The following is a 25701-nucleotide window of genomic DNA, read 5'->3' as shown; positions in this document are numbered from 1 at the left end:
AAGCTAAGCGGATCAGTTAAGCAGCTGGAGAACTCAGAGAGGAAAAGATGCTTTATTCAACATGGTTATTTATTGACCAGGATTGACAGACTGGAGGCCAAGGAAAGCTGAGGCTTAAAATCTGCTTGGAAAGGTGCAAATCTGCAGCTGTGCAGGGGTTCTCTCTCCCTCTTCCTCTCCCTCCCTCTCTCTCCCTCTCCCTCTCTCTCTCTCTCTCTCTCTCTCACACACACACACACACACACACACACACACACACACACACTCTGCACAAGGTCAAAACTGGTCTCATTTTAAGAACAAAGTGTATTTTCTGGAATCATTCACTAGCTCTCTAACCCGAGTACTCCTGCTCCTCTGTGGACGTCCCACTTCCTGTGGATGACATAGAAATGTCAGTAAGACAAATGCCAGGCTCTCGGCAGCATCTGTGCTTTAGAGCCCGCTAGTGTGTTTCCATCACCTCCCCACCCCCACCCTCTCTCTTGCCCAGGTTGTTCACAGAACCATTTGAGGAAGACAGTGACTGAGCTCCCACTCCTCAGGGTCGACACTGGAGGTCACATTGATTGCTCGCCATGCATGACTCTGAGGATCTGACTTTTCCAGAGTAAAGACAGGAACATTCTACTGAGTTTGTTATCTTTTCCCTTGACATGACAGGTAAGGATCAGAGGGACTAGCCAGGGAGGACGCTGAGCAGACTAGATTCTGCTTTAAGAAGAGAAGCAGATAGGCTACTGTAACAACTTTTAAAAAGTAGCTTCAGATACTTTGACGCTCCTCCTTCAAAGAGATGCAGCCTCAGTTCCCTCTCCTCAAGTCTAGGCAGGACTGTGACCATTTCTAACAGTAACACTGGACAGAAGGCACTCCTAGGCCCTGTCTGAAACTGCCATGTGATTTTCACCGGCTAGGAATGACTTCTTTTGGTCGCCATCACTTAGGACAGTGCTTCTCAAAACACCATTTCCCCCCTGCACAGCATCTGTCATTTGGTACCTCTGCTAACAAACCCTGTGCAGGCAGCTCTGGCCAAGAGACACTGTGAAGCCCAGTTTGTTCCACCCTTCTAGCCAAGGTGTTAACATGAACTGGCCTTCCTAGAAGAGGCCCAAGAAGGATAACCAAGACTTACAGAATCCACATGCAACATGAGAAAATGGCTACCCCTCTGGGGTCGTTTGTGACATGGTAGTAACTGGAACATTAAATCCCATAAATGGCAGAATGAAGACCCCTACAAGTTTGTATATTTCCAAGGATGACCTGATTAGATCCTTATCAAGTTCAGCCTTTCCTTGAATTGTTTATTCAGCTCTTCTCTAAAAAAAAAATCTGCTGATAATTTGATGGGTGTCATCCCTATGATCAGGTATATTCTAAGGGACCATATAACCATCACACGGCTGTACACAACTTGAGTGCTGTTTCCTACTGCAACCAAACCTGCCCATTCTTAAGTTGCCTAAGGGATGCCAGGACGGTGGTATGGAATTGGTCCTCTCCCACGCCACAGTGCCTCAGTCCTACAGCAGTAATGACTGTGGCAGAGATGCACAAAGTCAGCCATAATGACTGTTCTCTCTGTATCGGAGCTGGCCTTGTCACATCAGCAGGTTTTTTTTTTTTTTTTTTTTGAGTAATTTGATAGTCGGTGAAGATAACTGATCAATCATTTTCAAGTAGGCCCCACCTCTTAAAGGTTCTACCATTTGAACACAGTCATACTGGAAAGCAAGCTTCCAGGATGGAAACCTTTGAAGGCCCGACTATATCTAAACTATCACATCCCCAAAGAGGCGTGTGAGCACCAGTCATACAAGCAGGCTGATGAGCCACACAGTGTCTGGCTCCGAAGGTCACATCTCACTCAGTGTCTTCAAAGACTTAGATGGCTTTGCTGGATGGGACAACCTGCTTTACAGTGAGCTTTGAGGCAGACACAGGGGAGGGCAGTTCATGGTACAAAATAGGCATGCTCTTGTCTTATAGATGGAAGATTTTTCATTAAATATTGTTCCTTTAACCCTATCAGAAGGATTGAGTATGTCATAGGTTTTCTGATCTCTCTGAGAATCTGTACCATGCACATCAACATCCAAAAAAAAAAAAAATTAAAATGATATATCAATAACACCTGGAGAATTTGGAGTTCAGATTGACTGAATTTTAAGAGTTGATTTTTAGTGTGAGGGAATAGTTGATAAAGGAACTTATGGGGGTGGGAAACATTGACTAAAATCTTAGTGAGAATGTGTTAGGCATTTTGCAAGGCATAGCAATACAGATAAGTAGACAAATAATGACACTTCATCACCAAGTGATAATGATACTTTACAAACCTTCAAGGGAAACAAATTACCAGTGTTCCAATACACCAACCATTTGTGGGGAAACTTTACTGAAGACAGCTACTAATAAATACTTGCTGTCTCTATTTATTGGAGGGAGAAAGCACGAACTAAGGGGAACAAATTCTCAATACAGCACCAAGAATGGCTGTTTTAAGGCTGTGAGCACAGCCTTCAAAAGGCAGAAAAGACTCCTACAATTTATGTGATCTCACCATGGTGATGGGACACCTCCCAATAGGCCAAGCCCTTCCATATCGAGTTTTTCCACATGCTTTAGTGAGCAGAAGTATTTGTGGTGATGTCCAAACTAGTCTTTTCTTTAAGACAAAAAAGGATGTCTTAAAATAGCATATCTTATTCTTGGCTGAAGATGTGGGAAGGTTGACTGGGGCCCCCCAGCTGCTGGGGCCCCACTGCTCAGAAATGCCTTAGTTGTTCTCAGTGCTGTCTGAGATCAGCAGCCGATGCTCCTCCAAGGTGACTCCAATATGCCACACGGAACTGTGGCTCTAATGTAGGTCTTCAATCTTAGTGACCATGACATTTTGGTCAGATAAATTTTGCTGGGGGAACGTGGGGGAGGAGCTGACCTGTACATTTTACAGTGTTCAGTGGCATCCTGAGATTCTGCCTGTCAGATACCACCAACTTCCCTCCCACTCCCACGACACAGATGCCGCAGATACTGTGAGATGTCCTATGGAAATTTCCCTTGCTAAAGCAGCCGTTTTATAAAGGAAAGGCTGTGGTAGAGTAAATCTACTTTATTAGTCATGGCTAGAAAACAACTCCTAATGGAAACCCAGGCCAACAGAGCTCCTAGCGAGTGGGAGGCAGTGGGCTCCAGATGGCTCTCCAGTGGGCAGAGGCTTGATCACCAATGCACAGAATGCCCTGGACACCCGCCTACTTAGACATAGGAAAGGCCCCAAGTTCAGCACAGCTTCAAAGCAGCCATTGTGAGCTAGTGATCAGCATAGTGAGCTAGTCAGGCATCTCCAGAGAGGAGGCTCTGACCACAGCTGTCACATCTGACCTCGTTCCATTTTATGTAACTTTCATATTAAAAGAAAATCTCCCAAAGCCTTGTCAAAAGGCAACTATTTTTAGCTAAGTGCATCTTCTTTGGTGGCTGTATAAGACTGCTTTCCCCCCAGGGGCAGGCTTATAAGGAAGCAGAGTCAACCAAAGAGGTTGGAAGTTACTAGCAAAGCATTCCAGAAAATAGAGAAAACATGCGCACATCTAATTGTATTCTGAGGCTGACCTTGGAACTGTGTGCACTCTATCTGGGTCATACTCTTTCAGATGTGACTTTAAAAATCTACTTATTTATTCTTCCACAGTCTCATACATAACAATTTGATTATATTTACCTCATTGTTCTTAGTCACTTGTACTACCATTGAACTCCCATCCCTAACAGCTCAGCTCCAACTTTCATGGCTTGTCTATCTATTTGTGTGTGTGTCTGTGTGTGTGTGTGTGTGTATGTGTGTAAGTGTATGTGTGCATTTGACATAAACTAAGTTAGAACTGAGCTTGAAGCTTCCTCCCTGTTGGCTAATCTTTCATAGCACTGGGGGAGAAAGGTCAACTAAAACCTTACCCAGCTGTGGACATACAATGCCAACCTAACAGCCAGGTTGTGTCCAATGGCACAGAAGTTAGCGACTGCTATGGGATAGCCAACCACTTTTCAATTGGACTTGAGTGGACTGTCCCAGAGAGACATCACGCCTGGCACCATTAACTTGGGTCAAAAGACTGTGGCTAGGGACCCCGCGGTAGAGACAAAGTGGGGTTTGCTGAATGGCTATGTTGTCAAATCATTTTCTAATATCTATGTTCTTACCTCTAAGATTAGTGATGTCCTCAGCTTTGAATTGAGAAACTTCTTTTTGTAATGAGTGGTAGTAAATGCAGAGACCCATAATGGGAGATGAGATTAAATGATTATTCGCCCTACGGGATATCCGCACCATTCCCGAAAGCTGGAGGAATGTAAGGGAGGTGGGTAGAGATGAAAGGATGAAGAAGTGAGCCCTGACACTAGGGAGTGCACTTAGGGGGAGAAGGTCAACTGTCTTAAATCTTGACTAGACAACTGTTGCAATCATGAACTTGGCAGTTATGTGAACTTGCCTTCACAAAAGCTGGTGTGGGGAATCTCTCAGGAATGGGGAAAGGTTCACAAAGCCTCACCCCTCCCTGAGAAGTTACAGGCAGTTAAGTAAAGATTACTGGGAGAGAGAGGGAGAGTCATTCTAGTGATGCAGTCACAGACTAAGTTGTTTTGTCTAAACGCCCTCATGCATGCGCAGGTGTGAGTTGAAGGCACAAACCTGGTCTGCACTGACAAGGGGATGAGGTTCTATTCAGTGTGGGTCAAGATCCTCAAACACTGGCCACTGAGCGCAAAGCTCGAGTCTCAACCCCGTCAAGCCATTTCCTTTTTCTCTTGCTTTTTTGTGCTAAATCTCAGGTTGTATTTCTTACCGCCCGGAAAGCAAATCCTGAAAGTAAAACCCATATGCATTCTCTCAAAAGGTGTCTTCCTCAAAACAACTGTTTAAACCTAGCAACAAACCGAGCAGTTTCTAGAAGCTAGGGAAGGCTCTGTATAACTCCCAGCCGCCTCCTCCTCTTGCTGTCATCCCGCAGGTGGGAACTGTCCTTGCTCTCTCCTTAAAGAAAAAGCTTCTGCAGAGAACTGGTGACAAGCAGGTGACCATGAGGCCAGGCAGCTGTGCTGGAGTGAAAAGTACAGCACACACAGTCAGACTTCTTTTTTCACCCCCTCCAAAACAGCAAAAGGAGCCCAGAAAAAAAAAAAAAAAAAAAAAAAAAAAAAACAGAACACTTCATATTGGGATGTAAAGTGAATAAGTTAATTAATTAATTAAAAAAAGAAAGAAGGAAAACTTCCACTAAGGCACCTGCTGGGTCAAATACTGAAAGTTGTACCCAGCGTTCATGGAGACACTCTCCTGAGCCACTTAAAACATCGCCATCTGCCTTCCCAAGGGCTGCCCACCTGGATTAACTCATATGCTTGGGTAACTTGGAATGCTAGCCCCACTCACCGAGGCCAGAGAAATAGCTTTCCCTAATGGAACTCTACAGAGCCCTGATCAAAGCTACTATAACATTACCCTATCTAAAGAGGAAGCCCTAAAATCATTTAGGAACTTGACTAGGGATTAAAGAGATGAACCAGCCTGCTTCCATTTTCGGCTTAAAAGCTATCTTATAGTAAAGACAATCTAGGTTCATTCCTGTTTATGATCAAACCTCTGTTTCACAAGGATTGTGCTATGCCCCACCTGTAGTCTTAACTACAATGGTTCTGTACTGCCTGTTCCAGGAAAGGACAACCTAATCTTTGTTTCAAAGGCTGTTATAAGCACCTTTGTTGCTATGACTACCTGTTGCTATGACTACCTTCTTGCCACCATCTTGCAATCATGACTTTGTTTCAGGAGGTCAATATGACTCACTTGTCATGCTTAAGTTCTACTCCTGTAATCCCAGCTATTTTGCCCACCAAATTCCCCGATTTGGAAATTCCCTACCCCTGAGCTATAAAAAAAAACCCCTTGTCTTCCTCACATCCATTGCTGACCTCTTGAATCCCAACTTAGTGGGAGGCATCGGCAGCCTGTGTGCATGAATAAAAATTGCTTGCTTCAATTAGTGGCTTGCCTTAATGAGACATCAGCCATGATGATTTGGGTCTGTGGTCTCTCTCTTCCCATCTTGGGATTAACAATAGCTCCCAAACATTTTGGGCGTTTTTGATTTATGGCCAAGGACACAAATTGAGGCCCCTAGCTCCAAATTGCCACCTCTTGTCTTCATCATGGCTGCCCCTGGAGGAGTAGTCCTCACTACCCTAGGAAGCAGGTTCAACAATCTATCTGGCTTTTAAAGGCTGAATTAGGTCATCACGTGGGGATCGGGATAATCCTTCACTGAGCGCTTTATTGTATATATCTACATTTTATACACACACACACACACACAATCTAAGAAAACTGCAACTTACCAGTTTTCCATCTATCTAACTTATAGATGGTTGAAGTAGGAAATGAGTATAAGATGAATTCATTTGCATTCGGTACATGAAACTTTAAGACTCTACCTGCTGTGCTGGTCTAGCACACTTCTTATCCATGGTCTCACATTCTCTTGGTCTAACCTTTAATTAACTGTATAGCGCCAGGACCATTTGGGCCTGCATTGGATTGGTCTAGAGCCCATTATCATTTGCCTTTTTTCCTTAGGAATAACTGAAACCCAAGGGACCCACCTGGCACAGGAGCATAGCCAAGCCACTAGCAAAGGAGCATGAGTGACATGTGTGGCCCTTGACCAGTGTGGGGGTGGGAAGGAAGCTCAATGGCATTGGGTGTGATCCATAAGCTACCAAAGAATGTAGCTCTGCTTTGGCAGCCGCTGTCAAGGGAACCCAACTGCACAGGTGCTCCCCGTTTCCTGCTTTGGTGGCAATGTCCCCACTCTTGTTCCCTAGATCACACTAAGACAACTCTAAGGCCTTTTGCTTCAGACTTTCTCTGGGGACCCCCGGTGAAAACAGGCTCAGTGTTCCACATACACGGGACCGTGTGACAGAATGTGCGTGGTGCTGAGAGAAAAGCTGCTCTATCAGGAACCAGCTTTAGCCTGTGAATTAAGCAGAGCTTGGTGATTTGTGAGGTTCCTCTTTTACCCTCACTGTCAAAGAGCTGAGGAGAAAGTAAACGAGTCGTTACGGTGTTGTCCTCCATGCGCCATGCACAGCTCGCTGTGGTTAGCACATTTACTTCAATTTTTTTATGGCTTTGATTTTGCTGTTTTACAATATTGCTATTGTTAACTATGGAAAATCATACTTCTAGGAAACACATCAGTTATAAGTAATAAAAAGGTAATCTGTGGCACTTTTCTTCTTTAAATGAAATGAACTGAGCTCTGGCAAAGAGGCCATTGCAAAGAATGATGCACACTGCAGCAAAGATTAGCAATCCATTTAGACAAAATTCTTCTACCTCTCCTGTCCTTCCCCACTGCTCAGACTGCTACATGGTCAATGTTTGTGTTGCATGAACAGTGGCTTCTAGCACTTTCTCTGTGTCGTTCGTTGGTCAGTTCCCCTCAGACTGATGACTACGGAATCCTAAGAGCACACTCAGGAGTTTCTCAAAGATTCACACTATAAAAGCTCTCCATCCTACCAGAAACGGCCTAAGCTGCACGGCCCATCGCCAAGGACATTAATTAATGAAATCAACACAATGGATTACTCTGGGCACTAGAAGGTGGCTGGAAAACAGTGCACCGCACAAGGCAATTTACCAAATAAAATCTCGAGCGTTAAGTAGATCCTAAGGACTGACCTCGACATCCTACAGATGACTTTAACAGCAATACAGTCCTGAGGTTACAGACCTTCCGAGCCTAAAAGTCAGGCCAAGGGAGTACTCGTTTGCCTTCCATACAGTAAGAGGACAGTCCATACATGAGAAATCCCATCATTTAAAAAATCATCTTGTTTTTCTTTAAAAAGAAAAGTGTTTGGGGCTGAAGAGATGGCTTAATGGATCCATAGCACTGACTGCTCTACTAGAGGTCCTGGGTTCTATTCTCAGCAACCATACGGTGGCTTACAACCATCTGTAATGGGATCCAATGTCTTCTTCTGGTGTGTCTGAAGAGAGCCAGAGTGTACTCACATACATACAATAAATAAACAAATCTTAAAAAAAAAAGGGCTCACTATTAACCTGGGCTATCTTGAAGTTTATCCTACATTGCAGCAAGACCATGAAATGTTGGTTACAGAAGCTCAGCAGCACAGAGAGGGGGAGAGGGAGAACAAGACATCCCTGCCTAGCAGCCACTCAGACATAATCACAGGGTGCAAGTGTTTTCCTTGGTGTGTATGTGTTTTCCTTAGTTCTTCTAATCAAACACTGCTTCAGAGACAGGGAGCAGCTCTAATTCCCTGTGGCAAACAATGACAACCTGATTAGAAAGAAAAACAGAGTTGTGGCTCGAGTGTCCCAATCACTGGAGGTGACAGTCACATCCTGACATTCTAAATTTCAGTGTTAACGTGTGGTTTCCGGTAGACTCAGCAGAATCTGTTGAAATTTTAGATTTTTGTCTTGCCTTCCATGAAATATGCACTCACATATTTTCAGAGTGGATTTGAAGCCTTCTATTTTTACAAGGTAATTGAGAAATATGAATTGATTTTCTTCTTTTAATAACTCCCTAATCAGACCACTTTTTCCTAACGAGATTCAATTGAAATTACATTTTTTTCCCTACTTTGGGAATTTCATAAGCGAAGAGGCAATGCTGCTCACATATTAATGCAGTCTAATCAAACTCATTAAAATTAGACGGAGAGCAGTGCTTAATGTGGGAGGTGGTGGCCCGGCCAGGGGCAAGAATGTATGTGCGAAGAAACGGCTCCTAATCACAGAAGCAAAGAGGATGCAAGTAGGGCTCAAAGCCCGCTGTAAGGTGCAGCCGACAACAAGGTTCAAGCTGACCAGTTCAAAAGACTTATGGGTTCTCATGATTTTCTGATTAATTTAATTTTGTCTTCCTCTGCCCATCTACTGGCCTCCAGAGTTCTACTCTCTTAGTTGTCTGTTTCTTCCAGCTGGTGTTCTGGGGTGTCCTACTGCCACATTCATAGAAAATCGTACATGTGAGGGCACATGCACACTCACACACAAACTCACACACATGCACACTCACACACACTCACATACACACACACTTAGGCAAATACTCTATACCCTGAGTGCACACACATATACACCCACACAGATACACACAAATGCACACCCACACATGCATGCACGTACACATGCATATGCATACACACATGCATATGCACACACACACACAGGCAAATATTCAATATCCTGAATGAAGGGCCACAAGGTCCTCTGAATGTTCCTAGTAGTACAGCAAGCCTGACTGAATAAAAGTACCCAAGTGTATTATAAATAGGAAAATAAATCAGATTTTAAATCACTGACAGGCAATCAGAAGCTGGTAACACATGTACAGTCAGGTCTGAGCATCCCCGATGGGTCTCCGTTTTTCTTTTCCTTCCAGGTCCCCTAGTTCCTGTCAGCAAGTTGAGGAGAAGAAAGCTTTTAAACTCAGAGACAGATTGATGGAAGATAAAAGTAAGGAAGCCTTATGGTTTCCGCCTCCCTTAGGAGCTGTTTGAGAAACACATGGAGAAAGCCAGTCTGTCGGAGGGAAAAACTCCCCATGAAGGGATGCTACTGCACTCTCTAAAATGCTCTGAGAGAAAACGTGGAAGGCCCTAAATAATTCCCACTCTCCTTCTGAGTCTGGTTTCTGGAAGTGCAGTCAGTTCCTTCCCATGACAGTAAATGGCTTTCCGTTTTGGACAACTGATAATTCTGACACTAATGGCTCAATTAAAGCAGGGAAGGAACTCTCGGGTATCATCCATTTCAAAGGGAGTAAAGTAGTCTCAACAGGGGGGGACCCTTCAGCGACTTTCTAAATTGCTAACAGCACATTTCTCCTCCCCCTTTAAAAGCTATTTCTCTAAAAATCACACCAGTGTTTGATGAGACTTCTCTGTAATTTCACTTCAGGTCAGCTCTCAGCTCCATCCAGAATTGCTGAAACATTGTGGCTGCTTTGTCCTCACCTCCCAGGCGGAAGCTGAGTGACTGCCAGGAAAGGGATCTGCAGGTCCTGGGTGTACCAGAGGGCTCAGGTTAACACAGTTCACAGCCTGCTCAACTCTTGCCTTTTCTGGCCTGTACCACGTGACTCCCTTAGCTCCGGCAGCTGATCCTTGGGCTCACTGTGAGGCTGCGTTGCTAGTGATCTAATAAGAATAGAAATAATGACCCTTGCTGGTCTGAGAACAGAGCCCAGAAATGCAGATCTAAGCAGCAGTCTGGGAAACTGTCTCAAGGTAATGTGGGACAAGATGGCATCCTGCAGGCATGAAGGATAAGAAGTCATCTCTGTTCCTGTTTCCAGACTTTGGCCCCAAGGCTTAGGGCCACAGGCTCAGTAACTCTCAAGTAAAAATGGGTCTGCTCTCCTCACCATCCCTCCCACGCAAAGCCATACTAATGTATCGTTAGCAAAGAACCATAGGCTACTTATTCATGCACAAGCACACAGGACAATTAAAAACAGAATGTAAGGTCACGTACAGGGACATAGAGAATAAATCATAGTAAATAAACATAAATCACAATAAAGCAAATCAACATAAATACATAAAGCATAGAAATAAACATATGCAGAAAGGTTCTCTGCCCTGACTGCTGTGGTAAGGAGCAGCAGCAGACGGACCGCTTTCTCAGATCGTCGGAAATGCTGTTTCCATTGTTTTCACAGATCATGTCATTGCTTCCTTGGAAATCTCTCTACGCTAACTTGGATGTGTGCTCTGACTTAAATAAACACAGCATTAGATTAAATATAAACCGCACCTCACTTCCTAGTCTGCATTTTGCTTAGCATTGACAAATGCTAAAGAAAGAGTCTAAACCACCTTAGTGAGCGCCCACCAATGACGGAGCTCAGGACATTTTTTTTCAAAAACTTAAGTGGCTTGCTGTTTTGAGACAGTCTCTAGTAGTCCATGCTGGCCTTCTGATCCTCCTGCCTTCACCTGGCCACACCCCTGATCGGTACTACAAGCAGCCAGTGCCACTTCCTGTCCATCGCCAATCATCTGCATTTTCATGGGCAAACACTGAGGAGACACCATGAGGGAATGTCACCTTTTCCTCAGTTATTCAGCACAAATGACAGTGGCAGGGAGAGGCAAGAGGGCAAACAGAAAGCTCACATCACATGCAGCCTCAGAACATACAGCTACCCAAACTCTGCAGTCTAAGGAGAACTGAGAAACTATGTCAGACCTAGAAGTATCCGTGAGACCATATTCATGCCATCAATCTATAGGCAAGTGGCCTTTATGAAGGTTTAGTTACTTGAAGCTATAGATCTGGTTGGCAGCAGAGTTAGGACCAGAATCTGTATCTTTTGTCTCTAAGACCACCTTTTTATCAAATAACAGTCCTAAACCAGTACTACAGTCACCTGTTGTTTTCTTATCTTCATCCCTATGCTGCATCCTGTGATGACCTGGATATGAAGTCGCCTCTCCCTGAAAAGTCTTTAGTGTGGAAAGCTTGGTCCTCAGCTGATGTATCTGATGATTATAACTGGGCCATAGTGGCTCTGACCCAATCAATGCAATGATCCAACAATGGATTAATGGCTTTGTCTGAAGGCCAGGGAAGCTGAGAGGCCAGACCTTGGTGCTATGCCTTGCCTAAGGACCCATCTTGTCTCCCTTTGCTTCCTGGGCACCATTCACTCTGCTATGTGCTTTTGCTGTCGTGATATGCTGCCCTATGGCAGACATGCAGCCACGCCTAAAGACAACCACAGCAGAAACCTCAGCAAGAGTGAGGCTAAAGCTTGCCTGTTGGGAAAGGGCTGCTTTCCTGTGACGGCCATGGGAGTCTGAATAACTGTTCCCACAGTGATGTCACTTGTAAGGTGAGCAGGCCAGGAGGGCAGGGCCTTCTTGAGTGGGGCTAGTATCCTTATAATAGGGGCTTCAGAAAGATTTGTCCATCCCTTCTGGCATAGGCAGCTACAGGCAACTATTTTACAGTGAAACAGTTCCTGACCTGATACCTTCAGCTTGGACCTGCCGTTATCCAATATGATGAGAGATGACTTTAGAGCTACATCACTGAAGATGGGTAGGTTCCAGGTGAGGCTGGATAGCTGCTGCTGTGTTTGTCATGTCTCTAAGTTCTGTGACATGGTATGGACACATTTCTTTTTATCCCGTTTATGAAACAAGGTATCTTATAGCTCAGGCTAGTGTCAAATTCCCTATGTTGCCGGAGATAACCTTGAGCTGACCCTCGTCTCCACTTCTAGAGTATGGATTTGCACACAGAGTTCTTGCTTATTGCCTTTTTTTTTCCTCTGAATTTCAAGCTGCTGGATATTTAGATTAAGTAAACAAAGTTTTAATTTTGCTGTATTTAAATGAGAGGAAAAGCAGTTTTTTGTCTTTGATTTTTTTTAAAAGGGAGGAGCAGGGGAGAGGGAAAGGTTCTGAGCCAACACTGTAGACAATGATGGAGGATTTCCCCCTATTAATTATATTCTAGACGTTTGGAAGCCACAGATGGTGATAAGTGCCACTAAGTCACTTGGGCTTGCTCTGAGTGGATGAGCAATGACCTCTCCAGAGACCAGGGTATCCCTAACCAATAACCCACCCCTTCCTAACTATGGGATAGTGGAATTTAAGATGTGAGAAAGCAGAAGCTCAGACAGCATAGGGAGAGAGGCACAGAGGCCAGTGGGGCTCTCGGTGTGGGGTGCTGAGGCTCTCGGTGTGGGGTGCTGATCTCACAGTTTTGGATGACTTTAGCTTCCATTCTGGATGGATGGTTCATATTACAATCATATTACATATGGCATATTACATATTACATATTACTACTGTGCAGCAACATCTTTTCCTATTTCTCCTGTCTTACTTTGCTCTAGAGGAGGAGGTAGTGACCTTCTGGTTTTACAATGCAGTATCATTTATTCATCCATGTGTGTCCATCCAGTCTCCACCCGACCTGACCTGCCACCCTGTTCAGACAGACAGCCACCCTGATCATGACCAAAGTCAAGCAGATTTCATGCTGTGACTGACATAGATATTGCTTAGTTTCTCAAGGTTTCCAAAGAGCCTGAAAATTTTTCTGTCTCCCAAGCCCTACCTGCCCGCCCACCATAAAAAGGACCTAAGAACTCCTCAAATTGTCTGTATATATGGAAAGATCCAAATATATCCTTAAGCATTTGTGGCATTCATTATGCTTTCTAAGGACCCAGTACCAAATATCACATACTTTATTATTAGAACAACCCAATGGAATATTAGCTCTGGAATGAAAAGTAGAGTGTCCACATGAATAGAGGCTGGGAACCTGGACCCTAGAACCCTCAAGCCTGTCTTTATTTCTACTGCTTGCTGTTTAGGATTTGTCTCTAAAGTTCAAGGCCAAGCACATGAACATGTCTGAACATGCTACAGGCCGGTCTGCTGGACAAGGCTCTGAGTTTTATGTAGTACTGGGGATTAAACCCACAGCGGGCTGGGCAAGCCATGGTGTGCAAGCCAGTAAGCAGCATCCTTCCACGCCTCTGCCTAGACAACCCTCAGTGATGGACTGTACTTGGGAATGTAAGATGAAATACAGCCTTTCCTTCTCAAGCAGTTTCTGGTCAGTATTTTATCACACCGATAGAAAACAAACCAGGACACCAGACAACTGAGCCACACCCCAGCCATCTTACTAAAGGTTTCAATGAGTCTAAATAATACTGCACTCGGTTTCAATAAAAATAGGCTACAGCTCATGGGCTATCCAACAGATAATAATGGCATAAGAAGGAAGTCTGAGTATGGCTTCCTTGAGAAGTGTGGTTTGGACCAGATAAAGAGATCAAAGTCAACCAAATGTCTGAGGTGGTGTTAGAGAACAGATGCTATTGGAGTTGTTGAAGAAAAGAAAACCCAAATCCAGCGAGAGCGTCAAGGAGTTAGGCAAGTACCACATGAGAAAATACAATCTCTGATATTAGAAAAAAAAATTACCCAAATCAGATATAGCTGTGAGATGACTAGAGGTAAAGATTTTCATCTAGTATTCAAAATCGAAGTGCCTTTTGAAGGTTAGATCAATAGCAGCGCAGCTGATCAATAGCCAGAAACACTCCATTTACAGTGAGCAAAAGCTTAAAGGGATTTGATTCACTCACCAACCACTGATAGAGCGTAGAGTCCTTAATCAGCTACTTCAGAACAGCCCAGATTTAACCCAGGTCTGGGAGTTCTGCAGGGGAGGGCTGGAGTGTATCAGTAACGTACCTGCTTCATCATAGGAGACTGTCAACTTTTCCAGCATTTCCCGGTCAATTGACAAGATCTGCTGCTCAAGGATGGTCTGGTAGGTCAGAACACTGTTTTCTTTGTCCTTCTCATAGTCCTGAAGGTGCTGCTTAAGAGCCTCTGGGAGTCGAGATTTTACATATTCCGCTGCAGTCTGTAGATAAACAGAGAACCCCGTTAGTACTCAGCGTAGGCTTCTCATTTACCCCAGAGGCTATCGCGTTCTCAGAGGACTGTGGATCCAACCTCCAGGCACACCTGTCTTTGTCATTGTGACTTTTAGATTCCAATGCATGCAGTAAGATGAATCTTCAAACTGTCAGAACCCCAGAACCCCAGAAGCCTTCCATCGAGTTTAAAGGCATGGGAGACGACAGAGTTACGCATACTCAGAGTTAGTACCCAGGCTTTCAATTCCAAGGAGTTCAGAAAGGCTGAGTCATGATAATTTGTCTGGCACACATCTGCAAAAGACATTCCCATCCTCTGAAGCCCACACCTCCACTGTACATTGCTGGTCTCCACCCACAGAAGACACTTCCATCCTGTGTGGTCCACACCTCACCACTGAGCTTTGCTAGTCTCCACCCACCAATGTCCAAAAGAAGCCCTGTGAAGTGGGTGGAAAGAAGCTTATGCTAACTCTGATATTGAAGCTCTGGGACACATAGAAAGAGGGACCTAGGCTGGCACGGTGAACGGGGGAGCAGTTGCTCTCTAGGTCCTAGGTTCAATTCCCACAAGAAAGAAATAAAAAAGAAAGAAAGAAAGAAAGAAAGAAAGAAAGAAAGAAAGAAAGAAAGAAAGAAAGAAAGAAGAGAGAGAGAGAGAGAGAGAGAGAGAGAGAAAGGAAGGAACGAACTTTGTATTATTGGTTCTATTATCATTATTATCATTACTATATCAATTTGTTCCTTTTGTCTTTTGCTTGGAGTTTGCTTCTACATCCCACGTATGACATATTTCAAACTAGTAACATCTGAAATTGCATGCAGAGAATCTCAGCCAGCTAGGCACACTCCACCTGGGGACTGGAGGGCCGACATACTGTGAAGAAGACCTTCCTGAAGACTCTGATGGGTTCCTCTGGTAGCATGGGTGGCTGGATACTCTTCTCCCTCCCAGGTGAGACTCAGTACGACCGTTAAACCATACGACATGGGGGACATTAAATGGCACAGTGATATGTGTCAATCGGAGGAATTCTATCACTCCTAAACTGTATCTCTGGAGAGCGTCAGGTCTGATACCTCGCATTTCACTCCTGTTTCCTCCACATACTGTCTAAAGGTAACAATCTAATAAATGAGGGTGAACATATGCTGTTCAAAAGTAGGATATGCTTGGCGGTTCACATCTGGCTGCAACAGTGAGCTCAAGGCCAGTTTGGGGTACATAAAACTGAATCAAAAACAAAAAAGATTTTTAAAAAATGCCAAAAATTGTATCTGTAGCCACTAAAGAATTTCAAGAAAACTGCTAATAAGGATCAACTTGGTTTGGGGCCAGAACAAAGAAAAGTCCCATCTACATAGTCTCATACAACTATTAATGAGTATTTTAAGGTATGAGCTACAAATAAATGAAAGTCCCTCATGTTCATGGATTAGAAGATTGTTATTACCCAACGTGCAACCCCTACACAATGTGATCCATAGATTCAATACAATCCCAACCTGACATGATCCATAGATTCAATGCAAGCCCTACCCACAGTGATCTATAGATTCAATACAATCTCTACCCTCAGTGATCCATAGGTTCAATGCAAGCCCTACACAATGTGATCCGTAGATTCAATGCAAGCCCTACCCAAAGTACCAAAGACATTTTTCACAGCAATAGAAAAAGATCCTAAAATTTATATGAAACACAATCTCAAATATATAACATTAAGAAGTAGATTTTCAGCTCACTCATGTACAGAAAATAAATAAATAAACCTTAAAAAAAAAAAAGAAGTAGATTTCCTAGAACTAGAGCGTATGCTTACCAGAGGCTGGGTAGTCAGGGTGCGAGTGGGAGACACTGTCTTTAAAAATTTTCCTACTAGTTTGGAAGGATACATATCAATAGATCTAATAAAGGATGGTGACCACGATAATAATGATGCATTGTATTCCGAAAACTGCAGAGCACGGATGCTGTGTGTGATGATGTCATCACTAAAAGGATAACCATGGGAGGTGATCTTGGTTCATTTCTTTTGAGACAGGGTCTTCCCAGGCATTACTGGCTGGCCTGGACCTTGCTGTGTAGACAAGGCTATCCTTAAATTCACGAGATCACTGCCTCTGCCTCATAAGCTCTGGGATCAAAGGTGTGTGCCACCATACCAGTTGCTAATGCAGTTCCATTTAGTTAAATTTAACTATCCCATAGTGCGTTTACTTTCTGTTAACTGAAAACAGAAACAAAATATGTGTACTTTAAAATAAGACCGCACGTGTGTGTGTGTATGTGTGTGTGTGTGTGTGTGTGTGTGTGTGTGTGCTGTGAATCAGAAGAAGGCCAGGGTGTTTCTTCACAAAATAAGAGAATCTATATTCTTTGGGAATCATATAGCAGGTGCTATGTGGGCAAGGAAGAAATCACAAAGTGCTGAGGTTACAAGCAAAGCTGTTAACTACCAGACACAGCCCATCCCACCCATGTAAAGCACACACATGTGCACATACATGTGCACACACATACTGAGGATAAGGACACAGAAAGGATACACCCCAACTATAAAAGATGCTTCTTGCTGTCTGTATTCAGGAGGGTTTGCATTTTCATGACTATTGTCATTTAAAATGCACTTCCTTGAAGCCTTCATAGCTTCCTTCTCAAATGTCGCCACAACTTACCTTGGATGAGGACAACTGGCTTTCCAGAAAGTATACTGATTTGGGCCCACAGAGTGGCTAACGATAGATAGCATCTAACACCAACTTCCAGATTTACAAGTTGAATTCCTGAAATTGGATACTGATGTTACAGCTTCAAAATATCCCCAACTAGAGCTCACTTTCTCTGGCAGCCAGCAAGTGCAGAACAAATAAAATGATTCCATAAAATGTAAATGGACTCAGAAGCACATTAGCATAACACATTGAATTCTAGAGTTTAATAACAAGCTTCTCCTGACATTAGACAGCAACGTGCTGACACTGCAGAATAACTATATTTAAACACACTACCCTGCGAGTCACGGCAGCATCTGTCTTTAACAATGTGCTTGTTGGAATATTTATGAGACACAGGGAAGGGCTCTATAATTTATCACATTTTAAAATATTGATCTATTCTTTGTTACTGAAAACACACTACATTATTTCTTCCCAGTTGTGCCTCCGGATGGTGTTTAAAGTGAAATTTACTTTCCTAATTACAATCATACTGCAGGTCCCAAGAGTTTCTGCGTCTGTGGTATCAGGGCTGCACTTTGGCATTTCAATTCTGTAACTTCGCACACAGAGCTCTTGCTGAAGAAGCACAAGGGAAACAGAAGGAGACAACTCTTGGCAAATATTAGATTCTGTTATGATATTTCAAGAACCCCCTTTACACAGAGTGACACTTTAAATGGATCCAAATGGCAGCTAACCCTTATGTTCAAGCAGGAGCTTATGTTCAAAGCATATTTTTAAATGAGACTGGAATGATCTTGGAAATAAGAGAAAATTCAAAGAATAATTTAAATTAAAAAATTTTACTGGCAAAATTAAAATTTGGAATTACTTTTTTTATTTTCACTTTAGATTTATTTTATGTGGATAGGTATTCTGCCTGCACGTATGTATGTGCACCATGCATACTTAGTACCCAAGGAGGTCACAAGAAAGCAGTTGATGCCCGGGAACTGGAGCTATGGATGACTGTGAGTCACCACGTGAGTGCTGAGAACTGAGCCTATGAGATCAGTGAGTACCCTTAACCCTGAGCCATCTCTCTGGCCCCACTTACCTGTCTTTAATCAATGACAGACATTCTTGGAGGTCTAGACCCTAACTTGCCCACTCTTACAACTTTAACCATTTCAGAGACAATAAAATAGCTTCTCTCATTCATATAGTACTTTCCCAAGTGACCCATGCCTCGGTCATTCTTCCTTCATAAAAACACCAAGGGCAAGTAGACAGCCATCGGTTTGGTGAGGCTCTGCCTGTCATTCCAGATGCTCCTCACAGTTAGTGCTGTCCAATATAATTTCCATGGGTTCTATTCAGAGTACCCTCCAGCTTCCCAACACTTGTCTCGATGCAGGGAGCTTAGCCACTTAGCACGGGGGGAATCAGTGTTGGCTCTTACACACTGCCAGGCCCTGACAGCATCTGCTTCAGAATTTGTACGACAGAAGCTTAACACCTTGACAGCATGCATGCACTGGGGACTCTGAGATAGCTTTGGGGAAGAACTCTTGGACAGTGATGATCCATTGCCTCCAGACTTCCTGCTCACAGTTCTAGATACAGATTAGGAAGGAGTCTGCTTTTCTCCTGGCAACCAGAATACGCCTAGTCTTCAGTTGTCACTGATACCTTTGTTTTGAAGAGTAACAGTTCACATCCAGTCCCACACCATCCAAGCAGCAGATGAAATGCTTCACAAATCTGTTTACAATACTTTCCTTCATGCCTTCTTCTCCATCACCATTTGCTCTCTACTGTCTCGTGTCCCTTTTCTGCCCTTAGCTTGGATCTGCTAGGAACCCTTTTTGGAGTCAGAAGGTGCCCCAGGACTGACTGTCCGGAATATGGCTGTCTCTGGAGGGCTTCCTAGGCCTTCAGGTTTGGGCTTGAGTAGGTTGTCAGACTTAGTCTGGGCAGCGGTGGGGAAGCCGCAGTGCAGGAAGTGGAAGAAAAGTCAGACTCCCTCCGACAGGACCTGAGCAGCCAGTGGCTTCTAGAAGAGCCGGAGTGAAGGGAGTTGACTCCTTAGAGCAACCCAGGAAAGGCCTGCTTCCTCCGTGTACCACCCAAGACAAGAGGAGGATGGGCAGGTGTACCAGGAATCCAGTGAGTGGAAAAACAGCGACAGGAAGGGTGCAGAATGACGAAGGATCTAAACCCTGGAGAGCGCCGATCCCATTCACTGGGCTAAAACCCACACACTATTACAGTGGTATCTTCTTTATGAAATAATTGACACAGATTAAAAATGTGGAGGTGTAAAGTGTGTTTTATGATGGAAGGAACGAATCTTTAAAAGGAGACCTGCCAGTCAGGCAGCTCTAATTCCTTAGCTGTCAGATGAGGAAGACACGATTGTACTTGATAGTGCTGGAGAAGCATCAAACTCTTCCATAGAGGAACCTGCAAGGTTGGTGTGTGTGCAAACTGCACATAAAGTATTGGAAGAAAGAGCAAACACTTCTAAAGCGACATAGAAAGTCAGGGAACCTGAGATGAAGCAACATGACTATGTAGTACGTGAGCCGTGGTAGGTGCTGAGTAGCCTCTAGGGAGAGCTATTAAGATGGGGAAGGAAATGTGGGAAGAATACTCAAAAACTAGTGTGCTGGGATTTGCCAAGCCAAACTGGGAGGTAAGAAGCACTTACTGGAGGATGGGAAAAGGGATCTAGAAGACAGCGAGTGTGAGTTTAGAGAGGCCAGGAAGGGATGGAGGTCACTGCACATGCACTAAACCAGAAGGGTGGGAGGGCAGCCTTCCACACTGGCGGCTGAAGGGTAAACCAGACCACACTTATGGACAGACACTGCACAAAGGCAACGAAAAGCTGAAAGCTATTCACACCTGGTAGTTTTTTTTTCTAGGAATAATAAAAAAAAAAGTAACATTCAAAGAAGACTGTGTAGCCTTGTGTGAGAACGTGTTTATTAAAGTTCAATTGTTAATCACATGTGTGAAAGCAGAAAAGAGAATACTAGGGGTGGAAGGGCATGAGCTGGAGGAGGAGGGTTGGGGAGAAGGAAGAGGAGGAGGAGGCAGAAGAGGAGGAGGAGAAGGAAGAGGAGGAGGAGGCAGAGGCAGCGGCAGAGGAAAAACAATTCTTGTTTGGAAAATGCCATGATGAGACCAATGATTTGCTCAGTAATTAAAAAAAATTAATGTTACTTTTAAATTACTTAAACATAAGAGAAGTTAAATAAGATAAGCATACATTTACCTTGAAAAGATACTTTTTATGCATGCAAGTGTGTGCATGAACATTGTGTCACATCTGCCACGCCCAGCATGGCTTGGCCATGGAAACCTGAGTTGGGGCAGCAAGGACGGACACATGTACACAGAAAAGCTAGAGCTGTGTGGAATGTGCCCATTTTGATGGAGCCATACCTATTACAACAACCAGGAACCTCAAACTGTTTATTGTGTCCAGCCACCAAGGAGGAGGAATTAGCTAGTCTCAGTAACTGTGGATGAGCAGTCTCAGGGTCAAACACCCAGGAGGTAGCTGCATTTGCTAAGTTTTACACATAGTACTAAATCCCTCCTCCTCAGACCAGGACCAGGGGAAGGGCTTGCCTTTCCTAGAGGAGGAAGGCTTTGCCAGTGTCATGGGCCTTGGAGGCCTTGCTCCTTGACATGGGTGGCTCATGCCAAGGAACACCGTGACCCAGAACTGCATTTGTTCAGGACTTCACTCCCTCCCTACGCATGGCTGCTTGTCTGTGAGATCAAAACATGGGTGCAGCCAGGAGGGCACCGGATGCCCTGGAACACGGATTAGAGGTGGCTGAGAGCTGCTGTGTGGGTACTGGAAACCACCTGTCTCCTCTCTATCCAGACGCAGGCCTTTGTTCCTTGGGGCAAATGTCCCTCCCCTCTCCCTTGTTCCTTTCTTCTCCCCTTCCTCTACCTCCTAGGTTTGTCCCTTATCCCTGCCCTCTGTCCCTCTGGGGACATAAATCTCCTTTGTGCTGAGAGCCCGGTCTTGGGTGTCTTGTGCCCACTACTGGTCCCTTCAGATATAACACAGTCATTAAAATGTTAGGAAAGAATAACCTATATGAGAAAATGTTTACAGTAAGTGGAAATTGAAAAACAGTTTATTTATTCCATGTGTGGGGGGAAATGGGTTGAGCTATGGTAACATGTTATCATCAGTTATCTTATTAGTAAAAGTTCAGATGACTTAAAAACATAGTTACTTTTCTGCAATTTTCAGATCATATAAGACTATTTCTCTGTGCCGGCACTATCCTGAATATTTTAAATGTTGTTATTATTTCACCTACACAAGAACTTTAATGGGTTTTAAAGCTAGGGAAACAGGCTTACAGAGGACAAATTAAATTTATACCTGGTTGAGTAGGGGGCTGCTAAAACTAAACTTTATACACACACATATGCACACATGCACATATACACACACACACACATGCACACAAACATTCTCACACACACATACACACATACACACACACAGGCACACACATATACTCACACACACATACACAGACACACATACACAGACACACAGACACACATGCACAAACACACACACACACACACACGTACGCACACACGCTCGCACTCACACCATTTTAAAAACAGAAAGCAGTGTCTACATGGTGATCATGTTACAAGGTAAAGTGGCCCCTCACTGGGACCCAGTCAGTGAGAACACTTGAGCAAAGCATGGTGGTAGCTGGGAAAGAGAAACACTGAAAGTGAATTTAATTTCCCAGAACCGGATGCAGCAGGGAATTAGACGTGGCTGTGCTGATGGGTGTGCTGAAAGAGCAGAGCCATTACACTATTAAAAATCTTCAACTCCTCACCTATCTCTCATCTTAGCGAACACCAATGACCACAACTCCCAGCTCCCATCCCCAAATCTCCCATCCCAAAAGCTACTGAAGGGTTTTGACTAATGTTAGAGCTCTTCAGGAAAATAAATGGCAGAAAAGTGATTCTAGCTGCAGCTTCAAGGATGGCAAAGCTGCCTTCAAGAAACTGTAAGTGGTGTGGAATAAAATGGCGAGGACTAGAATTTCGATAGTGTCCCCATTAGCAAGATATTCTCCAGTGAGACCTGACTTCAAACCACTTGGTGTTTTCTTCCCTTGGAATTTACAAAGATCAAGTAGGCACCTATTCTTATCCTTTGTGGACTTAAACAAAACCAAACAGGCTTCAGATATTTTTAACCGAGCTATGAAAACACATGCCATCTGTCAGGTCCAAGGGAAACTCCATTTCCCCAGAATCCAAAAGGCAGTGCAGATATCTAGAAACGGGCTCAGCCCCAGCTATAGGAGGATTTCTGACAGACAGATAGAAGCCAGCATTCCTTGGGAACTTTCTTATCACTGGAGAAGGGATGCATGGCTACCTGTGGTGCCTATTGGCACGGCAAGGATCACAGTGGCCTCCAGGCTCCTTCCCTCAGCACCCCAAGTTCTTGCTGTGCATTTCTGTATGTGTGTGTGAGTATATGTGTGTGCTTGTGTGTGTGTATTTGTGTATATGTGTATGTGTGTATGCCGCCCTCCTAGCCCCTCTCACCTCCTCCTCTACCCTAAACTCCCACCAGAGCCACTGGCTTCCTTTCCTTGGCTATAACCCGGCTAGTTTCAGTATGTTTTTTCTCTTGCTTCCTTTTCTTTCTTTCTCCCTTCCTCTTCCCCTTCCTCCCCACTTCTCCAGATGCTTCTGCACCCCCTCTCTCCCTCCCTCCCTCCCTCCCTCCCTCCTTCCCTTCCTCAAATCTACAACAAAATCTTTCCTTTTAGCCATACCATAGGGTGATTATGTCAGTCTATACACCTACCACTATAATTTTAATTATCTGACAATGGACAGCGGTCCTTCCCATTTATCTTTGGGCTGCATATCTAAGCTCAAATACTGCGGCGGCTTCTGTTATATGCTGTGAATGGACATAAGATCTAAGGCTGGATCAAACGCATTAGCATACCAAGACTGTTCTAGGTAGCCTTAGCTGTTATGTTGACACAGTCATCTGGGAGACTGTCGGCTGTGGGGTGATACAGCGCTGTTGGTATGTATGTGAGGGACTGCCTTGACTGTGGGCGGCTCTGTTCCCTAGGCAGGTCATCCTGGGAGGCATAGCAAAGCCTGAAGGGGCTAAAGAGAAGCTCCTGCAGTTAAGAGCACTAGCTGCTCTTCCAGAGGACTTGGGTTGGGTTTGAGTCTAAGCACCTACATGGCAGCTCATGCTGTCTCTATTCCAACCCCAGGGGGTCCCATGACCCCGTCTGGCTTCTGTGGGCACTGTACACATGTGGTGCCCAGACATACAGGCACACAAAACACTCCTCTACATAAAAAATAAGATCTTATAAAAAGCTAGTTAAGTGCTAGCCTACGAGAGAGCCAGCAAGCAGCTTTTTCCTGAGGCTGCTTCAAGCTCCTGCTTTAGTCCCCGTCCTGGCTTCCCTTGATGATGGACGATAAACCTTAAGATGAAATGAACCTTTTCCTCCACTGATGCGCCACTGCTCAGAGCGGTTTTGTCTCACTCACAGAAGGGAAACTTGAGCAGAGCGAAGGAGCTGATCTTGCACCAGGTAAGTTTACCACTGTTCTCACGGGCAAATGTTAACTCTCACTCTCAGGCCCTCACATCAATGAGACTCTCAGCGACCCGAGTTTGACATAAGAAAAAGATAGGAAGATCAGAAGAGAAATTGATTCTGAAAATACTGAACTGAGAGGGGCTGGCTTTGGGAAAATGATGACTTAGGGAGGGTGGTTAGGTAGGCACAGGATAAAGCAGAGAGTGACATGGAAATAAATCCTTCAGATTCTGTGCCGAAACAAGAGGGAAAGAGGGAGGGGTGCTACATCTGGCCCCGTTCCAGGGACAGGCAGACCTGACTAGGGCAGCAGGGAATAAAGAAAGGAAGCACACAGACACAGAAAAGCTGAGGTTGCCTGGACTGCATCCCAGAAGTTCTGCATATTATTGTATACAGATGAACAGGGAGGTGGTGGTTGTGCCCATGACCACAAAGGAGGAGCTGGTGCCTACAGCTAATCATGGAGGTGGTTTATGGTCTACAGCTAGCTCACGGAGGCAAGGGTAGCTAATTTTGGGGGAGTCGTTTCTCTAGGGGAGAAATCTTTAGGCCATGAATATGGGGAGGGGGCTGGGGTGAGGAGAAAGCTATGATAAGCATTTGCAGCACACACTACCAACATCTGTACTCAGGACCAGGAGGGGAGGCTTTGTAGTCCCCCTCTGAGCCATCTCTTTGGAGAGGCTCTGCCATTTATTTCCCTTAGGGACTGATGCGCTGGGTCCTTCACATGGCTGGCTCATGCCAATAACACACATCTACTTCTCACACTTGGGGCTTCCACGCTCCCTGCAAATGAGCAATATTTCATTGCAGGCAAGGTTTCCCTGCCCTTGAATGGAGGTGCACGAGTGTGTGTGTGTGTGTGTGTGTGTGTATCTGGCAGCAGCCAGCACATAGCCCGCACATTAATTCTCTGAGGTCCCCATTGGAATCCATCTTTCTTATGGTAACATATCATTAACTTCTGACAGGTGTTCTTTGGCTCCAGGCACTTTAGAAGAAAGTCAGAGCGAATGCCCTTGCCCACCAGGACAAGGACAGAGGAGAGCAAGAGTGATTTCTCTTCTCTGCCTGCCAACACTGTCACTTCTTGCCATTTTTAGTCTTTGCTACTTCTAACCTAGAGAGGTTATTTAAGGAAAGAACCCTTGAGAGACCATCTTGTACTCCTAAACTCGTAATTCTGCCTCAAGAAAACAAACTAGGAACCTTCAAGAGATGGCACCAGGTGTTCACCAGAAGCACAACAAAGAAGTCTCACTCCTATGGCAATTTTAGATTGCTATGGAGAGCCAAGGCTGCCAATGGTTATGTCAATGGTTATGGCGAAGGGGGAACCCAGCATGTGGAGGAAAGAAAATTACAGAACATACTTAATGCTGAAGCTCAAGTTTTAATCTAAGCAGTAACGTGATGACCAACCACTAAGCTACACATCACTAGAGACAATCTTTCTGGGATTCCTCATGAAACGAACTTTTACTAAGTTTATCATTCTGCTAACTCACATTTACTATGAGGTCGAGTTCATGTGGTAGCATGAAGCATGCCAGGGCATGTAAATATACCTCTAATCTCATGCAATGGAGTATGCCTTTCTAGTTAAGGATGGCTGCCCTTATTCACAAAACCCATACCAGCCCACTTTCCAGACTTCTGGTCTCTAATTATTCTAAGATATAATCAGCCAATGTATCAAACACTGTCTAGCCATGAGTTAGCTCCTCTTATTATTTTGATCAAAACCTACATTTAAGCCTCCGGGCTTATTTTTTTAGAACCTGTTTACAGATGTAGTGGCTATTCTTGGTTGTCAACTTGACTATATTTGGAAT

General features: G+C 44.3%; 1 protein-coding gene across 4 annotated transcripts in view; it reads right to left on the bottom strand.

Moving 5' to 3' along the window:
- The window catches only part of Ppm1l (protein phosphatase, Mg2+/Mn2+ dependent 1L), a 254782-nt gene that overhangs the window by 42123 nt on the left and 186958 nt on the right, over window positions 1-25701 (bottom strand). For 3 of the 4 annotated variants that reach the window (XM_021158000.2, XM_029475249.1, XM_029475251.1), the window contains exon 2: window positions 14347-14521. In XM_021158000.2, coding sequence (XP_021013659.1) covers window positions 14347-14521 — 175 coding nt within the window. Of the gene's footprint in view, window positions 1-14346; window positions 14522-14625; window positions 14740-25701 lie in introns of those variants that run through there. The other variant, XM_029475250.1, reaches the window with a different exon arrangement.

The sequence above is a fragment of the Mus caroli genome, chromosome 3 (genome assembly GCF_900094665.2).
Source record: "Mus caroli chromosome 3, CAROLI_EIJ_v1.1, whole genome shotgun sequence".
Lineage (NCBI taxonomy): Eukaryota > Metazoa > Chordata > Mammalia > Rodentia > Muridae > Mus > Mus caroli.
Note: the sequence above shows the minus strand (reverse complement) of the source record. Positions and strands in the feature narration are given on the sequence as shown.